Source organism: Dysidea avara, chromosome 1 (genome assembly GCF_963678975.1).
Source record: "Dysidea avara chromosome 1, odDysAvar1.4, whole genome shotgun sequence".
Classification (NCBI taxonomy): Eukaryota; Metazoa; Porifera; class Demospongiae; order Dictyoceratida; family Dysideidae; genus Dysidea; species Dysidea avara.
Window position 1 is genome coordinate 5,684,111 of NC_089272.1, and position 19,614 is coordinate 5,703,724.

Here is a 19,614-nt window from a genome sequence, read left to right on the forward strand (position 1 = left end):
AAATGCTGAACTTGATGACTATTTGTAAACTCATGCATGTGTACCAAAAAAAAACAAAAAACCCTGAAAGCTTTTTGGAAGGATAATTGCAAAGCATATCCTTACCTTGTCATTTGGGCAAAAGATGTTCTTTCAGTACCTGTATCATTGGCCCAATTAAGTGGTTATTTAGCATCATAGGAAAATAATTTAAACCTAAATATAGTAGACCTAAATTGATTTAAAATTAAATGATTACTTTTGTGCCATGTAATGGTTCTGTGAATATAAAAACTGTACCTTGCATGTTTGTACCTCAAGCTTAAGGTATTATTCACGGCTACATAAATTTTGCTACTGTACTTGTACTTCACTTAAATACTTCTGGTATGTACTTGTACTTTACTTAAGTGCTCTTGTGATTTCAGTTGGAGTACTTGTACTTATATTTCAAAAACTCAAAAGTACTTGTTTTACTTAAGTACTTTTACATGTACTTGGCCCCATGTCTGCACCAAGTCTGGAGTTTGATTGATGGTTTTAATTTCACTCAACTAAGGCTTACATGCTCTACCCTAAGACATGTTCTGGCCTCATTGATCATCAGTGCACAAATTTTCATCTCTGTTACAATATTTTCACCTTGCAATGTTGTCTGGTTTCTGATGGCATAATATTTTTATTATTTGAATGTGTTTTATCTAATGGAATTTCTATGAGCTAATGTGATACAACTTTGTGCATTGGTTTTAACTGTTTGTGCAATGGCTTGGCACAAAATAAGTTTATAGTTATATTTACAAGTACACGAAAAAATTTAGAATTTTCAACTAGAGTAGGGACCATAGCACATCAATAAAAAGTACTGAAACAAGTTGGAGTAGTCCATGATAATAAATCACCATAAAACAATAAGAAGTGTTATATCCCTACTGTGCTCAAAATACCATAACAGAAATGCACAGTAGGGATATAACACTTCTTATTGTTTTACAGTGATTTAATATCATGGACTACTCCAACTTGTTTCAGTACTTTTTATCAATGTGCTATGGTCCCTACTCTAGTTGAAAATACCAAATCTTTTTCGTGTACTTATTTGTTAACTTTCTTTGTAAATAATTTTATTATGACTAATGAACCCATGCATGCCATATCTGAAATGGCACCGCGCACCCCAGCTATATCAATTACCATGTGAAAAGTGAAATATTCATTATGCTTCGTTGTCAGCTATGTTCAACCCATTACGCACATACGAAAAGAAAGAATAGTGTCGCATGCCCCAATTATATTAAATATTGTCTGAAAAGTGAAGTATCCATTATGCTTTGTTGTCAGCTATGTTCAACCCATTACACAGCAGTACAAATCAAGAACTGTTTGAAAAGCACCTCTGCAATCAAAATAGCCACTATGAAAAATACGGACGATTTCCAATATGAAGGGAAGCCATCACGTGCTACCGCCAAATCGACACCTTTCACTGTCAACAAAGATGAATGGGACAGAAAGGAGGACACTGGTAAGTCCATGAAGAATGCATTGTACATACTGCGGTATGCCAAAAGGCACCTGTTGGGCCAAAGCGACGTCAAACAGTGAAAAAATCAAGCCTGTAGCCTTAGCCGTTATCGAGTTACGCTTGTCTGAAGGCATCAGTCAGCCAGTTACTCAGTCAGTAGAAAATTCCATTGAATATATTATTTATATTTTTTAATTCCGTAGCAACTTGTTGAAAGCATTTCAGGTCGATCTGAAAGCTTGTTTGGGCTTAGTTTTACCTAACCAATACTGATTCATCGTCGTCAGAGAAAATTGAGGCTGGATTTGGGTGATATTATTTCGTGGGCCATGCCTACTCCTTTGTGGTCCCTACTATACAGTTACTATCGTATTGTATGATAACACATAAAATCAATAGTATGATGATTTTATATCCATCCTATTACATCAAACTGATAAGAGATGCCACAGAATATCTAATTTTTAACACTAGAATCATCTATAGCAGCAGAAAATGGCTTTTCGTTTACAAATCTTAGTTTCATGCACACCAATATGCAGTCACACTGCTTGTCTTGTGTGCTTCACACACCATAGTATACTGAAAGTGTGCCTGCACCCCATGGGTGTGCTGCTGATTAAGTGTGCTATAACCACCTCAGTTAACAGTGCAGGCGCTTATTTATTCAATCATAGCTCACGACTGGTATAAGTTATGAAGACGGGCAGTCTGTTCACATGAACTGGCAAATCGATCCCTACTATACAGTACTGTACGATATCAAAGTTGATGACATCCTGCACTATAAACAGGAGCCCATAAATGATGCAAGGCACAAGGAGTGTCCAACTATTTATACCAGGCGTGTTTGGCTGTGAGCATGCACCTGGTTTCCCTGGAGTTGTTGTCATGAAAAAATGTGTGTGTAGGTATCTATCAACTTATCTATGTTTGTTCATACACACCCACATGAGGAAAAGTATTAAACATAAAACCTGTGTTATGCTTCTGCGCAGGTAAGATTTCGATCAAAAAGTAGTTTTATTTTCATTTAAATACAGGTAGTGACTCTCTACAAACATTATGAAGGGCATTCCCATTAGGATTTTCAGGAATTTAACAGCTGGAAAACAGCACAACAGGCCTCGTAGTCTACCATGGAAAGAGTATGATCCCTTTGATTTTAAAGGGGGCATGTCCAATAGATACGGGAATTAAAATGAGCAGCACCTTAAGGCTTTGTTGAGAGAATTTGTGAAAAAGCCTATAAAACTGTTGAGAGAAGATACTTCTATGTGTAATATGCAGTTTACTTGTTAAATTACAAACCAGAGTCAGTATTCACAGAGATTGAGCATAATACTGTGAAAGTATTCCACTAGCAATCAATGCTGAGCAATTGTGAGATTTTTGTACTTTCACTATTGTTATTGATTTTAACAATGCATGGTAGAACTGTGTACAACTGTTCAACACAATTAAGGCCATATATAGGTAGTAACTGGTTAATACAAACAGCGTAATTAATAATAGTATCCTTAGAAATTCAACAGTTTCTAATAGGTGAGCTTTTTAGCTACATAGTAAGACTTATCCACACAAAGAACTGTATCAGAAGTATTCGGATTTAGTTCTTCCATAATACTGCGTACCACCATTTTGAATATACATTTGTGATCAGAGCTGGAACAACCCCCCAGTTAGCACAATTTTATGGTAGGATGCAATAAACAGAAAGGGTGAAATAATTACAAAATAGAAATTTTGTTTATTTCACAATGAAGGAAGGTGATAATGGCAAATTCTTAGTATCATTATGATCTCCAAATAAGAGAAGTTCAAAATTTTTTACTCCCAAGGAGACAGAAGATATGAGCTTTAGTTTGCCTTGCATTAAATGAGTGGTTTGATGTTGTTGTTGTTGTCGGTTTTTTATTTTTTTATTGTCACATTTTCACCATCACGCTGGTTGTAGGACAGACCTGGAAGAGAAAACTCTTTCAGTGGATTTACCTTTTCATGGACTCAATGGTATAAGTTGCATCTTAGTAGAGTACTGTATTCATATTTTCTGGTCATTTAATTAAGCACCTGTAGTACATTTTTTGTATTGTCACTGTACGAATCAATTTTTCTGTTGTTCCCACTTTATAGCACTGTAACTTCAAAAGTTCTTGGCTTCTAGAGCTTAAATGTTAGTCAATCATTCCTTTGGCTATTTGGATAGTGAAAATGTAATAAAGTGAAATTTCCAATGCTCTTACATGTGGGGTTCTTGCAGTCCAGTCGCATTTGCATGTGCTGTCACAACATCATGATTATTTATAATGCGTATCAACATCACAATGTTCACAATTAATCCCACAATTGATATAATCCCCCATCCCTACTAGCAATACAATTGTGGATACCATGAGGATGCTGGATCTTAATGCTCTGAGAGTACTACTGTAATAAATGATGCAAAGCCACTAGCTAAGTATAACCATGCTGATACTGTATACGTAACACAATTTTATGACTGCACTTAAATAATTATAAACTATAATTTTATTTTGTAAATAATATACTTTATTGCTTAAATGCATTGTTCTGTTTTTACCCAAGAAGCTGAGTGGTGTTTGTTTGAACTTCAAAATGTCTGTGTTTGATTGGATAATATTGAATGATAGTGTATTTCTATGGGTGCAGGTAAAAACAAACTGTTATGGCTGTTATCAATTATCCAAATGTTTTGTCCAACAACAGTGGGGTTGTTTAACTGAGGTTATACCATGCATATGTAGCTGTACTAAACAGTAAACATTTCTAATAACATTTTAACTTACCAAATATTCTCTATTTGACATTTCCCTTTTGAAGTATTAGTGTTATGAAATACTGTGTACTATATGTAGTATACAATATGTACCAATTTGTGTAGGCAGATGAAAGGAAATTTCAGTGTACATTGTTGATGTTACTAATCAACATATTGTTCACCAGTTTATGTTATGTCATGACTATCAAACTGTTGCATATATTTTGATTAGAAGGATTCTTATAATTAGCCATGCTACAATCTAGGAGAATACAACTAATTATAATATGCTAGATATTATTCCTGTCCTTTTGCAGCCTACCAGCCATTTTGCACCAACCGTCCTTCACTATTATGCAGGTTTTATATGGTATATTAAAGCTACAATAACCACAGTACAATACATATGATTGCGTTTTAAATTGTGTACAAGTCTACACAATACACCAGAAAACTGTACAAGTGTACAACAGGTGCATAAATCACTGTACACGATTAAATGGACTTCACATCAGTAATGGCTAAAACTTCAGTCAATGTAATGTATCTATACTAGCTACAGTAAGTATGCCCATTTAATGGAAGTGTAACTAACATGCTATGTACTTAGTTGTTGAAGATGTTGTAAGCTCAGCTGAGAATTATCAAACCCATTTAGTGGGTTCCTGGCTATGTGCCATGTGTGAAATTTAAGGTTTTTCACCACTATTCAATGTTTAAAATGCATTATTTAGTTTCTTGTCAAGTGTATGATTTTCATAAAAGCAAAACTTGTCTGTGCTATAACAGACAATCTTTGATGAGAACAACACAAAACCATTAGTAGCCACTTGTGGTCCAATACAATGCCATACTGTAAATTCAAATTGCAATCTATTTACAATGTAAGGAACAGAACTCAGCTAGCTATGTAAGAAATGTTACAGTGTACCCAACAGTTACACTATGGGGATTTGCCTGACATGTACACCTAAGGGATAATGGAAAGGGATTTCTACTGTACATATATATCAGACAAATCCCTAATCTTATGTTGCAACTATTATACATGTAATAGTTCCAACATGGGCATGAGGGCTTTACCTGATATGTATGCCTGACTGCCCGAGGTCTGCAAAACCTGAATGCCCCGCGTTACAGTCAATGTCTAACACTTATTAGGCTGATAGCCTGTACAGGGTGATCTATCACCCAAACCGATTGGAGTGCAGCCACTGGATGTATTATATATGCATACCTAAAATTGTGATTATGGGTTAGCAGCTAGTATGTTCTGGTTATGTTTGGCTATGATGAATAGTCATATCCTAGAGATATCACGGAAAATTTTGGTTATACAAGTGTTATGTTTTGATCGGTGCGATTGTATGGAACAATTTTGAAATTCACTAAAGACCTAGATAGGTAAGCTTACTTGTAGAGTGGTTACTCCATGCAGAGTAGTAGCTTAGTGATGGGGGCATGTCTGGCATGGTGCAATTTCAGCAATATGGAACACTACCTGCCAATTTACTACTACAGGGCCATGCCACAGAATGGTGCTCTGTGCTGAAATGTCTCCAATGCTGCAGCCATTAATGACACTTATGTACTGTACACACACATTGCTGTACTTGTGTTGTTTGTTTTAGGTGATGAGGTTGTATCATAAAAAAATGTCTGAATTCGAAAATGTGCGGAAAAAATTGGTGATTAAGCTATAGCGCTGCCCATTTGTAGCCTGGTCTACATTTTGTATGTATCCTGGCTAGCTGGGATACATATAAAATGTAGCCCAGGTGGCTCCTTTAATCTGAGGTGTGAAAGTGTTACATGTGAATAAGTATCCATTATTGGATGGATTACATGGAAGGGGATTGAGCCTTCTTAAGAAGTAGCTGTTACTATAATTTTAATTATGAAATTGCTACTAATTAAGGATGATTGTTGCCTTGTGTGCACATATTTGTGTATTCATTTATGTATGTTAGCTGTATGATAATAAACATGTACAAAGTGAACTTGATATTGTATAACACTAATTGTTCTATCTAGCGTGGTAAAACACCACTGGATCTAGCAATAGAAAACAAGGAGTCTGACATGGTGAACTACCTGTATCAGATAATGCAAGACACATCATCACTTGATCAGGTAAATGTCATTCACACCTTACAAAGCTATGTGTCATACTCACATATTATTGCCACATACACGCAGCATTTGGACATGTTGTTGAAAACCCTTGACACATTCAAACAGCTACTCCACCCGTGAAATTAATGTTAAAATTAATTAAAACATGACAGTTACACTATAGCATAGTTCATGTTGTAATCATCTTAATGCTACAGAGGTATGGGAGCTACATGCTGCAACCCTTTGGTCTTTGATTCCATACACAGTACTTAATGGATCGCTTTTATACCAGTTTTGCCAGCAGTACATATGGTAGCAATGCACTGCAGTGAATAAAGTTGTGTCACCAAGGGCAGAGAAGACATCTTTTTTTAAGGGGGGGGGGGGTTGGGTGATGCCATGGCCTAGCTGTAGGTTGAAGACCAAACAAACAAAAAGGTCACTATCTACTGGAAATCATTGCCCTCTACCAACTGGACTAAATCTCCTTACTTATAACTACATACGTAGCTTGCTTCACTGCTCCTCTAAGAATACTGTGACTACTCTATTAGAGTATCTCGAATTATTGATTGAATTATTTATGCTATTGAACTAGACTCTCCATCATAGCACAGATAATGTTAGAGGGCTAAGCCCCCTTGTCCCTCTCCCTTCTCTGCAACCCCTGTGTGCCATTATACTGTATTCTTGCTACTTAAGAAATGTTGGTAGCATCACTGCAATAGGACAGTGTAACAACTTTAAATAGTGGGGTTGAAATCTTTAATAAAATAGTCACCATGGGGTAAAAAGGTGCATCAAAATGTTGAAAAATTACCATGGTTCAAACTAGGGCTGAGCGATACTGCCATTTTAGTATCATGATCGATACTAAAGCCACTATTCACGATACTGAATAGTTCACGATACTTACAAATAAGTCAATCATAGTTGGTGCTACATAGCATATTGCTCAGCATTCCTGCAGGAAGTCCTTATAGGTGATAACAAACTAGCCACTATCATCCTTGTTTACAGTAACAGTTATTGTAACACATGCTTTGAGGTTGTTATGGTGTTCACACCTCTCTGCAGGGAAACCAGATGGGTGGATTTTATCATTTACAAGGATTCTTAGCCTAGTACTGCCGGCATAACAAATGGATTTTTAATGACAGTAATGTACCGGCATGGTATCACGATAGTTAATAACAAAATATTGCAATATCGATACTTTCAAAATATCGCGATATATCGCTAAAACGTTAGTATCGCTCAGCCCTAGTTCAAACCAGGGACCCCATACTGAACACCCAAATCCTTAACCACTGAGCCACCTCTATCATAGCTGTTAATGTTTAATTTCTACTGTATAACCCAGCATTGTAAGTGGGTCAGTACTGTTGACCCGTTTGACCCACTGACTCGAATAGTAATCCTGATTGGACCCGGATCTGACCCACATGTGACCGGTTTAATTAAAATAGAGGCGTGCCCCAAGACTAGATTAAAAGTCCACAAGTTCCACTAGTCAGCCCTACATTTTTTTACACTATAGAAAGTAGTGATGTGTAATATGTGATATATATCAAAATATCGTGATAAAATTTTTTATATCGTGATATGATATAGAATCTTTATGTAATAGTTATACCATGGCTGCGAGGGATTTTGCTGATATATACATCCAAAGCCCGAGGGCCGCAGGCCCAAGGGCTGCGGGTGTATATGTCAGCAAAATCCCAAGCAGCCATAGTACAAGTGATATATATCACTTAGGGCACACTCACCTAATAGGTGAAAGAACTAATGAGAACTCATCCCATTTGTTTTATACAGTAGCATCTGAAGATCGATTGTGGTTTTAATGGCGTGGGCTAATAGCCATCAAAACGTTGCCCATATGTTAAAATGTCATTAATACGTTACTATGCTTCAACATGCAATGTTAGAAAACTTGCGATTGTGGGATGGAGTTTATATTGTTATCATTTTTGTACTAAGTTAAGCCAACTAACTTCGCTATTGGGACAGTAAGTAAGTTATTATATTAAGTTAAGTACTTAGAACTGTAAGTTACTAACCTGTTTCAACGTAGCAGTAGTAGCTTTGCTGTTCTGTGGTCTGTTCAAAGGCTGATACGCGGTGGGTAGAAATACGCATCCACAATCACCCAAACAATTATTCTGTGCCTTCATTATCCTTTAGTAACAACCAACTACTCTATCTTAGCCTATGTACTAAACTTAGCAACCTCTACAAAAACGAATCCCACAATACAAAGCTCTATGTCGCTCAATATAACGAGTCAAAGCGCATCGATTCTTTGAACTGGCTGGGTATCAAAGTCATTGGCAAACCGCTTTCCCATGATATTGCCCAGGCAATATGCGAGTTAAACACCGAGCGGCGCCTTTGAACGCCCACACTAAAGTGGTATATATCGTGATATAAGCCTAGCTATAGATTTTAACTATAATTAGAGAAAAATGTACCCAAGATGTCATTGTACACTGTACTTTTTTTTGATAAAAGAGCTTGCAATGTTGTATGTTAGTCATGTACCATGTTGTATTGTACTTCTAGTACATCACTGCTACAAGTGTCAGTATAAATACACTAGATGAGTGATGAGTTGTTGTATATCGTGATATATATCGTATCGTGATATATTTGTGCAATAATCGTGATAGGAAAATATCCTATATTGCATACCACTAATAGAAAGGATTGTCTGCAAGAAGTGGGTAGCTACATATTCTCAAGTAGGTGTAGCTCCACGTACATATTATCAAGTGGGTGTGGCTCCATGTAAGTTTACATTCCAAGTAGCAACACAGATTTGTTGATGCTGTGCATGCCCACAGAGCACAGCTAATACAATTCCGATAAGTGAGCGTGGCTCTACATGCCCCGCACAGACAGCAAGACATATTCTTGAATGGTGGGTGTGGCTCCGCGTAAGTTTCTCAAGTGTTTACAACTGATTTCCACCAATACAATCGACCTTGTTAACTTATCGTCACACGTGATCTCATCCAGGTCAGACCCAGATATTCAGTGAAGTGGATAGGACCCACTTGACCCGGACAAAATGTGACCCAAATGACCTGGATAATTCGGATGACCCGGCCCACTTACAACGTTGGTATAACCCTTAAACCAGCAGAGCACTTTTCGGAAATGCGTGTTTACACAATATGGGCACGCATGACAACTTTAGGTGGGGTAGCTTCATTCTTACAGCCTACAAATGCACATAGATTAAAAATTTGTTCAATGGGCTACTTGGAGAAGGTTAAATGAACACTGTAACTACAGTGGCTTATTTGTTATGAAGCGATGAACAGTGACAAGTCACATCTCTGTGTTTAAAAATTCTTGCCACATGTTTAATTTTGATTGAGGGTTTACTCACGTGAGTAATATATAGCCTGATAGAAAATTTCACGACGAATCGATTCGAAGTTGTTGCAAGGTGATAGGAGCAACTACCATTGAGTTAGTGATCATCCTGTAAAGGTATGTAAAGGGTTTGCGTGTTTCCTTACAGAAGAGTTATTTCCACAGCTAGTTTTGGCATCACCATTAATTTAGCGATAGGGTAAACCCTATGTATCATTTTAATCCTTGTTACATTGCAAGTAGAATGACATAATTTTCACAGCCATACAATGGACACTTCAAAAGTTACAGCGCTTTGTGCAAGGCGTGCATATTTATTTACTTTGAATGCAGTTTTCTGGATTATGCGGGTTTAAGGGTTAAATAAAACTTCTAGCTAAAATTTACTCGATAGTTAAAGTTCATAATTTCCAATAGAAAATATAGATTGTTCTAGATATGTTCTATTAGAAATCCTTGGAAAAGGTGTGTTCTACTTTTCTAGTATTCCGTAGCCATTTTGGTACGGCTCGGCAGGTAAGTATGCTACTATTAAGACCTACTCATGACAATTTCCTTCATCATGATTATTGTAATAAGTGCTATGTTGGTAAAACTTGTGATAATGGGATGGAAATCATATTCTAACATAAAAAGTGCAGGATTTGCTTTGTAAAAATTGAGCAACTGCAACTTATCATGTTTTGCATGAAATATCAAGATACTGTAATAGAACCAGCCTTCAAAAATCTTAGAGTCATAAATCAAAGTGGTGGCCATGAAATTACTGCAATGATATAAATAATAATACTTTTAATAATCCACAAAGCCATTATTCTTACCACCCTCATTGCAGTCGTTACATGGCTGCCATCTTTGACTTCACAACTTTGTTCATTCTGTCCTTGGTGACTACTGTATTAGAATATCTTGAGTTAGCCTTCTGACTATCCCATTAGGAACCTGCAAAGAAATCTACTACAAACATGTGTAGCATGGAGACAGAAACATGTTAGTAGGGTGTGTGTGTAGCACTATGAATACAGCTATATAGACCAAGGGGTGTGTTATTGTGATCAAGTAGATAGATTGTTAAGATGTGTGTATTGGTACTCAATCATTATTAATCAACCAAGATTGCGTTAATAAGTGTGGTATTGAACTTATTGTGAAATTACAGGTATCTACTGAGCATAAGCGCTTAAATAAGCTTGCAGCATATAAATACAGTATGCTACTCAAGGAAAGTGTTAATAGGGAAAATTAATGCTTTATTATGGTTTCATTGCATAAAGAAGGATGAATACCAGCCTGATTATTTGAAAATTTAAGAAAAGACAAGGAGTTTAAGGGTAGCAGAGAAGAAATCAATAACTTAAAAGTACTTGACAAGCAGTGTTGGGAGTAATGCGTTACTTATGTAACGTAAATTAATGCCTTATTATGGTTTCATTGCATAAAGAAGGATGAATACCAGCCCGATTATTTGAAGATTAAAGAAAAGACAAGGAGTTTAAGGGTAGCAGAGAAGAAATCAATAACTTAAAAGTACTTGACAAGCAGTGTTGGGAGTAACGCGTTACTTATGTAACGCATTACATAATATTATTACTTATGTAACGCATTACATAATATTATTACTTATGTAACGTGTTATGTAATATTATTACTTTTGTGATAACAAAGTAATATAACGAAATACACTATAAAAACAGGTAATATAACTCAAGTTACTTTACTCGCAAATGTAACGCATTACCTAAGTAATATAGTTACTGTAACGAATCTAATATTACGTAATATTATTACTAAAAGTAACGAAGTTACTAATCTCATTAGTAACCCACTGAATAACGCCTAGCCACAACGAAGTAATAAAGCCTACTAAATGAGGCTTATTCACCAGCTTCTTACTTATATCAAGACTTGCACACTGTCCAACAATGTAATCGTGTCACGTGATAAGGTGGTAGTTTCACACGTGACAGCTTAAGGCTATGGACACAAAGTAATATAATATGTAATATTATTACAGTTACTTTATTTTATGGGTAATATGTAACTGTAACTAAATAGTTCAGCTGCAAGTAATATGTAATATGTAACTAGTTACTTTTAAAAAGTAACTTGCCCAACACTGTTGACAAGCAGAGACAAAACAGCGAAAGCTACCATGTCAAGTGTTCAACTGATCACGAGGAACCCACTGAGGATGCTACTGAAGGTAGAGATAGTACTGACTTACAATAAGGTGGTGGCTTGGTTAAAATGATGGGTGGTGCCTGTTCTCCAGTTGCTCCGTGTAGTTTAAAAACAAATGTTAACACCAGGGATACTTTAACCATTGTCAAAGAAGAATCACATTCTCACCAAGGAGCCAAAGCAACGTGAATCTGTGGCATGCTTACAACCAACTTCTTCATGCCATATTGCTACTGAACTCAGTTATGCCAATGTGGAACCTCAAAATATATGGGTACGATTTGGAAACTCTCATTTAATAAGGTTGCAATTAATTATGGTAAACAGCTCAATGATAGGCACATCAATCATGTTCAAGTCACAATTAAAAATCAGATTGGAATAAAAGGGTTGCAGTTGACTTTGTACCAACATACTGGAAAACTGGTTGAAAACCGGTTGAGAATGAACTTCAAATTATTCATTCAATAAATACATAATCACTGGATAACAGCAAGCACTACTTTGTCCATACCTGGCTACATCGATATCTATGTTTTTTTATTTGACGATGTAAACACTGACACTACCAAAGTAATCCTTGAATTGTTTGGTAAATCCCAAATCAAATTGCAGAAAGTATAGAAGCAACAAGGTAGTGATCACTGTGGCTTGTTTGCCATTGTATTTACTGTTTTGCTGACTCGAAGAACAGATCAAAGTAAAATCTGTTTTATGGAGTCTCTAATGAGATCACACTTGATAAATTGTTTCATGAAGTACGATTCGCTAGTTTTCCCTTAAAGCACTAACTAATATAGCTTCAATAATATTATGCAGACAAATCGTAATGATTAACAATGATTATTAGTTATGTGGATCACAATGTACATGATTATTACAATGATAATGATGAATGTTTAATTGAAAGTTTGAATATCTTCATTCAATGCAGCTGTAATTCCAGCAGCTGAAAACCATTTGTTATTATACTACTTTTTCTTTTGATGTAGTCATAATCATTTTTTATCCATTGCACTCGAAGAGGTTTCATGATTGACATGTGTAGGTCAACTGCTGGTGGGATTCAATCGGTAATACAATTTTTTGTACATCATTGAGCTTAAACTGCAGCTTCATTGAATTCTTGAATGCTTTAATGACACTTAAATCCATGGGTTGTAACTTTCCTGTGCAGTTGGCAGGAATGCTGATGACATATAAGTCATTGTCCCTTAGCAGCCTGAAAACAACATTAGTTATTTGTCCTTTAACATTGAAGATAAGTAAAGCTGGATAGGTGTCACCAATCCCCCACTCACAATGCTTTGCTCTGATATAATGGATTATGATTGATTGTAGGTATTCTTTGGTTTTCTCCTTGTTAGACCAATGATTGGGTGTAAACTAATGAGCCAGTCCTTTGGGAATTTCACACTTAACAAGCAAGCAGTAGTTTTGCCAGCATAAATCAATTGCAAAGGGGGAAAATTGCCACTTATAGTGTACAAACTACTGTAGTTATCTGCCACGTGTCATTCAGCCAATTTGTTTTACTCCTTTTTGAGCACACCAGGAAAATATTTACTGGTGTTTGGTCCCAATTAAGTATTACTTCTTCAGGAATATCTATTTTAACCACCACCAGTTTTTCATTCAGGAAATCAACCTTGATTCTGTCAGTTGTGCACCATTGGTTTAGCAGTAGAGCAACCTTTCTTCTTCACAAAATTCATGTGTTAAAGAAGAGATTTAGCTCAATTTGGCGTAAGGGACAGGACCATCATTTTCTACCAACAAACGGGCATCAAATTTATGGACAGCAGCCCTTCCAACAGCCATAATGTTGAGAGTAGTTATAGACCTACCAGAATAACGTATAGACCCTATATAAACTTGACGTGGTTATTCATTGTTTCACCAATTAACAAGGACAACCTCTCTTTGCAGATTGTAGCACTTCAACACTAGGATCAGAGTCACCCAGCTTTCTTTTCTTCATCCATTTGGTTTGTACACTTTCACCAAACTTTGAGCAGTGCTCTTCTTTTAGTTCACCACTATATTTCCTTGCAACAGCACAATTACCATACATGCTCCAAAGCGTACTTTGCTATGTTAGCTTTACACTGTGGTGCCACCTTGATATAAGGTCCTTTATTTTTAGGTGCAGACTGGTTTTTTATAGCTTTTAACTTCTCATTGTTAGCTTCAATGATAGTTCCAGCTGGAACTTCTACTGATAAAAGCGCGAAGGGACCTGACATTGCAGATTCTGCAGATTTCTTATGTTTCCATTTAAATTCTTCAAAATTAACATGTGTTACCGAATTTTGGAAAATCATCCATATGGGCACATTTGACACCTAAAATATTTAATGATCAAATTGCAAACTATATAGTGTAAATCTGCTTGTTGATGATTTTAAGCCATTCTCAATACCTTAAATTACAAGAAAATTCTTAAAATATTTTTAAAACTGTGCCCTTCTCTTATTAGCAACCCAGTAAATACAAAAATTCTAATTATTTCATTCATCCTCGTATGGGTGATTTTCCAAAATTCAGTCACATGTTACCTCGAAGTGCTGACATGCTAGATACAGTTCGAATTCTTTTGAGTGAACCTCACGTGCAAAATTATACAAATTACACACCACAACAGAAATATTTAGAATTTCACAAAAATTTGGACCTTGCACACTTAACCAACCCACTGTATGATAAATTTGAGGTTCTAAATTTCCCAGTTTGCATTGGCTGTGTGGTTTACTGTATCATATCTAGTTTTAACTTTCAACAAGACACCCAAACCATGAAATTTAATATAATTTATAAGATGTCAAAATGCTCTAGTAAGCTTTACTTCTCCTTAATATAACAATCTATTTTTTTGGCTGTGTTCCAGGTACATCAAGACACACGGTAGTGTGTCGTGCGGCCCAAGAAGCCGGCGCGCAACACCCGTGAGTATATTGACAGGAAGAAAGAAAACGCTATTTTCACACCTCCGTAGCTCTGTGCTGCCTTGATGAAACAAGACGATTTTTGCTGTCAACTTCAGTACACCACATTCCAAATTTGAGCGAAATCGCTTCAAGCATTCCCGAGATATGCGACTTCAAAAATTGGCTTAGTTTCTTGGTTTTTTTTCTTCTTATTTTTCTTCCTCTTTTCGCACACTTACAAAAAGTGCTATAAAACGCGAACGCCTTATCCAATTTCCTTGAAATTTGGCACACAGAAGGGGGCTATGAAGGCGCGTCTTGGTACCAACTTTGGCTGGAATATGATAAACAGGCAAAGAGTTATGAGTGATTATTCACGAAACATAACACCAATATGTTGTCACGCCTACAGGGTAAACCGCGTATGGGAAGAAGCTGAAAATCGGTGGATGAATAGGTTAACTATTGAACCTCAAACCTTTTGTGGTTTGAAAGAAATAGAGCTGAAAACCAGGAAGATACAATGAAAAAACCAACAGTGTGTAACAATTTCTCAATTGAGATTAGCTAATAAAAAACGACTACTTTCCACTCCTACCAGATAAACCGCTTGGAGTAATGCTTTGAAAATCGCTGTACAGATGGAGTAATCATCTTAGAAATGCTCTTCAATGGTGTAGAGGAATCAGACTTAAAGTCACGGAATTATAACACGAAATCCTACTCGGTGCAGCAAGTGCGAGATCGAGATACTCTAATAGAGCAGTCATCCTAATAGAGCAGTCACCCTGAAGAGAATTCAAGATATCAGCTACAAACAAGTAACCTGTATAGAGTTCAGCTACAAACAATTCACCCTGTAGAGAGATCAGCTAGAAGAAGTTACCTTGTAGGGAGTTCAACTATGGAAAGAGATATTTCAGCTAGAAGAAATCACCTTGTAGAGTTCAGCTACAAAGAAACCACTATGTAGAGAGTTCAGCCACAAACAAATCGCCCTGTAGAGAGATCAGCTAGAAGAAGTTACCTTGTAGAGAGTTCAGCTAGAAGAAGTTACCTTGTAGAGAGTTCAGCTGAAAACAAATCACCACTAGAGAGTTCAGCTACAAACAAATCACCCTGTAGAAGGATCAGCTAGAAGAAATCACTTTGTAGAGAGTTCAGCTGCAAAAAATCCATCATGTAGAGAGTTCAGCTGCAAACAAATCACCTGTAGAGAGTTCAGCTACAAACAAATCTCCTTGTAGAGAGATCAGCTAGAAGAAGTCAGCTTGTAGAGAGTTCAGTTACAAAGAAACCACCATGTAGAAAGATCAGCTAGAAGAAGCCACCTTATAGAGAGTTAAGTTACAAAGAAACCACCAAGTAGAAATATCAGCTAGAAGAAGCCACCTTGTAGAGAGTTCAGTTACAAAGAAACCACCATGTAGAGAATGCAGCTACAAACTGCTGACACTGTAGATACATCAGCTAGAAGAAGTTACCTTGTAGACAGTTCAGCTAAAAAGAAACCATTCTGTAAAGAGCTCAGCTGCAAGTAAATCACCTATACAGAATTCAGCTACAAACAAATCACCCTGTAGAGAGATCAGCTAGAAGAAGTTACCTTGTAGAGAGTTCAGCTACAAAGAAACCATCATGTACATAGTTCAGCTACAAACAAATCATCCTGTAGAAAGATCAGCTATAGACGAAATCATCTTGTAGGGAGTTCAGCTACAAAGAAACCATCATGTAGAGAGTTCAGCTACAAACAAATCGCCCTGTAGAAAGATCAGCTAGAAGAAGTTACCTTGTAGAGAGTCAGCTACAAAGAAACCATCATGTAGAGAATTCAGCTGCAAACAACTCACCTGTAGAGAGTTCAGCTACAAACAAATCTCCCTGTAGAGAGATCAGCTAGAAGAAGTCACCTTGTAGGGAGTTCAGTTACAAAGAAACCATCATGTAGAGAGTTCAGCTAGAAACTAGTGACCTTGTAGAGATGTCAGCTAGAAGAAGTTACCATGTAGAGAGTTCAGCTACAAACAATTCACCCTGTAGATAGATCAGTTAGGAGAAGTTACCTTGTAGAGTGTTCAGTTACAAAGAAACCACCACGTAGAGTTCTGTAATAAATATATGTATTACGTATATAAAAGTAATGTACATTTACTGATGAAATCAGAAATATTTAAAGTATTCAACATCTGTTTCATCTTTTCTTCTTCCTGTGATAAAGAAAAAAAGATATGTTAAAAAACCTCAAAGCTGGCCATAGGGGCATACAGATACAAAAAGAAGTGAAATCTAATCCAAAACAGCCAAGCTATAAAAAAAGAGTGCGACCCCCAAAATTTTAATCATGACAATTCAGGTGAATTTTGTGCCAAGACCAAGTGGCACCAAATTCATTTGAATTGTCGTTATTAAAATTTTTACCATTAACCTACCATCACAGCCATTTCTTGACCGCCACCTTGGATTTCACATCTTTTTTCACCATAGCCTTTTTGGGGGCCGCACTCTTTTTTTACAGCTTGGCTGTTCTGGATTAGATATACTTAACTATTCATTACATGTGGACACAGATTACCATCAAAACCTGTGGCCAGGTCCAAGTGTAAAATAAATGTACAATATCTCCAACAAAACCTGTGTACTGTAGTTCACACAAAATAACTGTAATTCTCAAGCAATGCATGCACTATTGATTCATAGCTATAACTGTTCAGTAAAGGTGTCAGCATGAGCTTATGGAGACATATGGGAGTGGTTTATTGTCCAGACTGATCCAGTTTAGTTGGAATGATTAGGATGACTCTAAAACTAATTGGCCAGGGAGTGTTATGGCTTCATAGAGACTGATTTCTGGTCCTATACCTTCCATCACTTTTACTTCTATTTCACTACTATGTGTATGCATGGCTCAAAATGTACACATCGTACAATAAGTGAAAAGGTGATTACTATAGTAACTATGTACATGTTATTTTTTTTGCTAAGTTTTATTCCAGCAAAACTGTTTGAAAATTGAATTCTTGTAATGTGTATTTATTGCACTATAGAAAACAAAAGATGAAATCCAAAAAAAGTATGAAAGATATGAAAGAGCAAATCCAGAAGTTGGTAAGTGCATAATATGTATACCATAGTGAAATCTGTATAGCTACCTACTATTTACCTGAGAATTCAAAGATTTAATGAAAACAGTCAAGCTCTGAAAAAAACAGTGCAGCACCCCAAAAATAGGGGCAAAAAAAGTTGTGAAATCAAAGGTGGCAGCCATGCAATGATGTTAATGTCAAGTATTAACATCTTTGCAACATTTTGTTCCACAACATTTTGAGCATTTTGAGCAGGGTAGCACCTTTTCTGTAAAATTTGGCTTTGGTACAGACATATATCATAGGCGTAGCTAGCACCTCATGGTTGGGGGGCTAGGTAATGGTAAAAATAAAGTGGTGGTTGAATATGCAAAGCATGTGAGAAAGCCTGCTAAACTAGGGGTCTAGGGGCATGCCCCCCCTCCAGAGAAAAAAATTAAGAATTAATACTCTAAAATTGTATTTCAGTGTATTTATAGCAGTAAAAATTATGCCAGTAGTGTATACTTACTTGTGTAGGTTACCTTTATGTCCAATACAAGCAACACTGCTGAACACAAAATTTAATTTTAGAGGTGCTTATCATGATCATCGCTCTAAAGTGTTGCTGAGGAGTTGGGTCTGCAGGTAGATAGTTTCATAACTACTTTATGGATTGCTGATTGGTTAGAAAAGTGATTATATAGTAATCTGAATTGTTGGTGGTAGGTAGATTATTGAGTACTTAAGAGATAAATTGAAATGGCTAGCCAAATTATCGGGGAAGCTATAGCCCCTTTGCAGGTATAAAGTTCCAAAGCTGCTGGTTGCATACTGGCTTTAGGGTTTGCTTTAAAATATTTTTTTCTTTTCTGCAGAAATGGCGATATGGGACAGAAGACAAACATTTTGTAGTATTATCATACTTTTTATTAAGGATCAAGAAGGTTCGGACTTTTCTACCAAAAAAATCCTAAAACGAGTCTCACAATACCTTCATGGTGAATTGGCAGTATTGGTTAGGTATAAATAAGCCCAAAAGTGCCTTCAATCAAACTATCTGGTTCAATGGAAAATTGGATGATTCCCATCAAACTTAGGGAAGTCATCATGCTATGCTACCATGAATTGACACCTTGCACTGTCAATGAAGATAAATGGGACACAAAAGAGAACACAAGTCTATGAAGCATGCATTGTACTTACTACAGAATGCCAAAAGGCACCAGTCTCTCAGAAGTGACATCAAGCAGTGAAAAAATCCTTTGCCATTATCAAGTTATGCTTGTGTGAAGGCATCATCAGTCAGACAGTAGAAAATTTCACTAAACATAATCTTTTTTTAAATTTCGGAGCAAATTTTTGAAAGTGTTTTAAGTTGCACTGACGGCCTTATTATACCTAACCAATACTGCCACGGCTCCATGAAGGTGGTTTTAGGATGATATATTTGGCCAGAAAAGGCCAAACTTTCATTATCACTTACGTACAGTACTATCATACTATATGATACTAGTGGACATTTAATCCCTAATTCAGTCATGGTTGACTGGATAAGGGATTACATGTCCACTAGTATATTTTCAGGTGCACTCCCTTGTTTCACTACTTTTTATTTCTATGATCCCTAATCTAACTAACCCCAATGAC

General features: G+C 36.5%; 1 protein-coding gene and 1 long non-coding RNA gene across 3 annotated transcripts in view; one reads left to right on the top strand and one right to left on the bottom strand.

Moving 5' to 3' along the window:
• LOC136254613 (uncharacterized) overlaps positions 1-19,614 on the bottom strand; it is a 522,347-nt gene that overhangs the window by 276,119 nt on the left and 226,614 nt on the right. The window lies entirely within an intron of this gene.
• Positions 1-19,614, top strand: part of LOC136254295 (uncharacterized) — an 86,773-nt gene that overhangs the window by 12,519 nt on the left and 54,640 nt on the right. Inside the window, exons 2-3 of the mRNA XM_066046963.1 lie at positions 6,321-6,419; positions 17,947-18,007. Of these exons, the coding sequence (XP_065903035.1) occupies positions 6,369-6,419; positions 17,947-18,007 (112 nt within the window). The 5' untranslated portion in view covers positions 6,321-6,368. The remainder of the gene's footprint in view (positions 1-6,320; positions 6,420-17,946; positions 18,008-19,614) is intronic.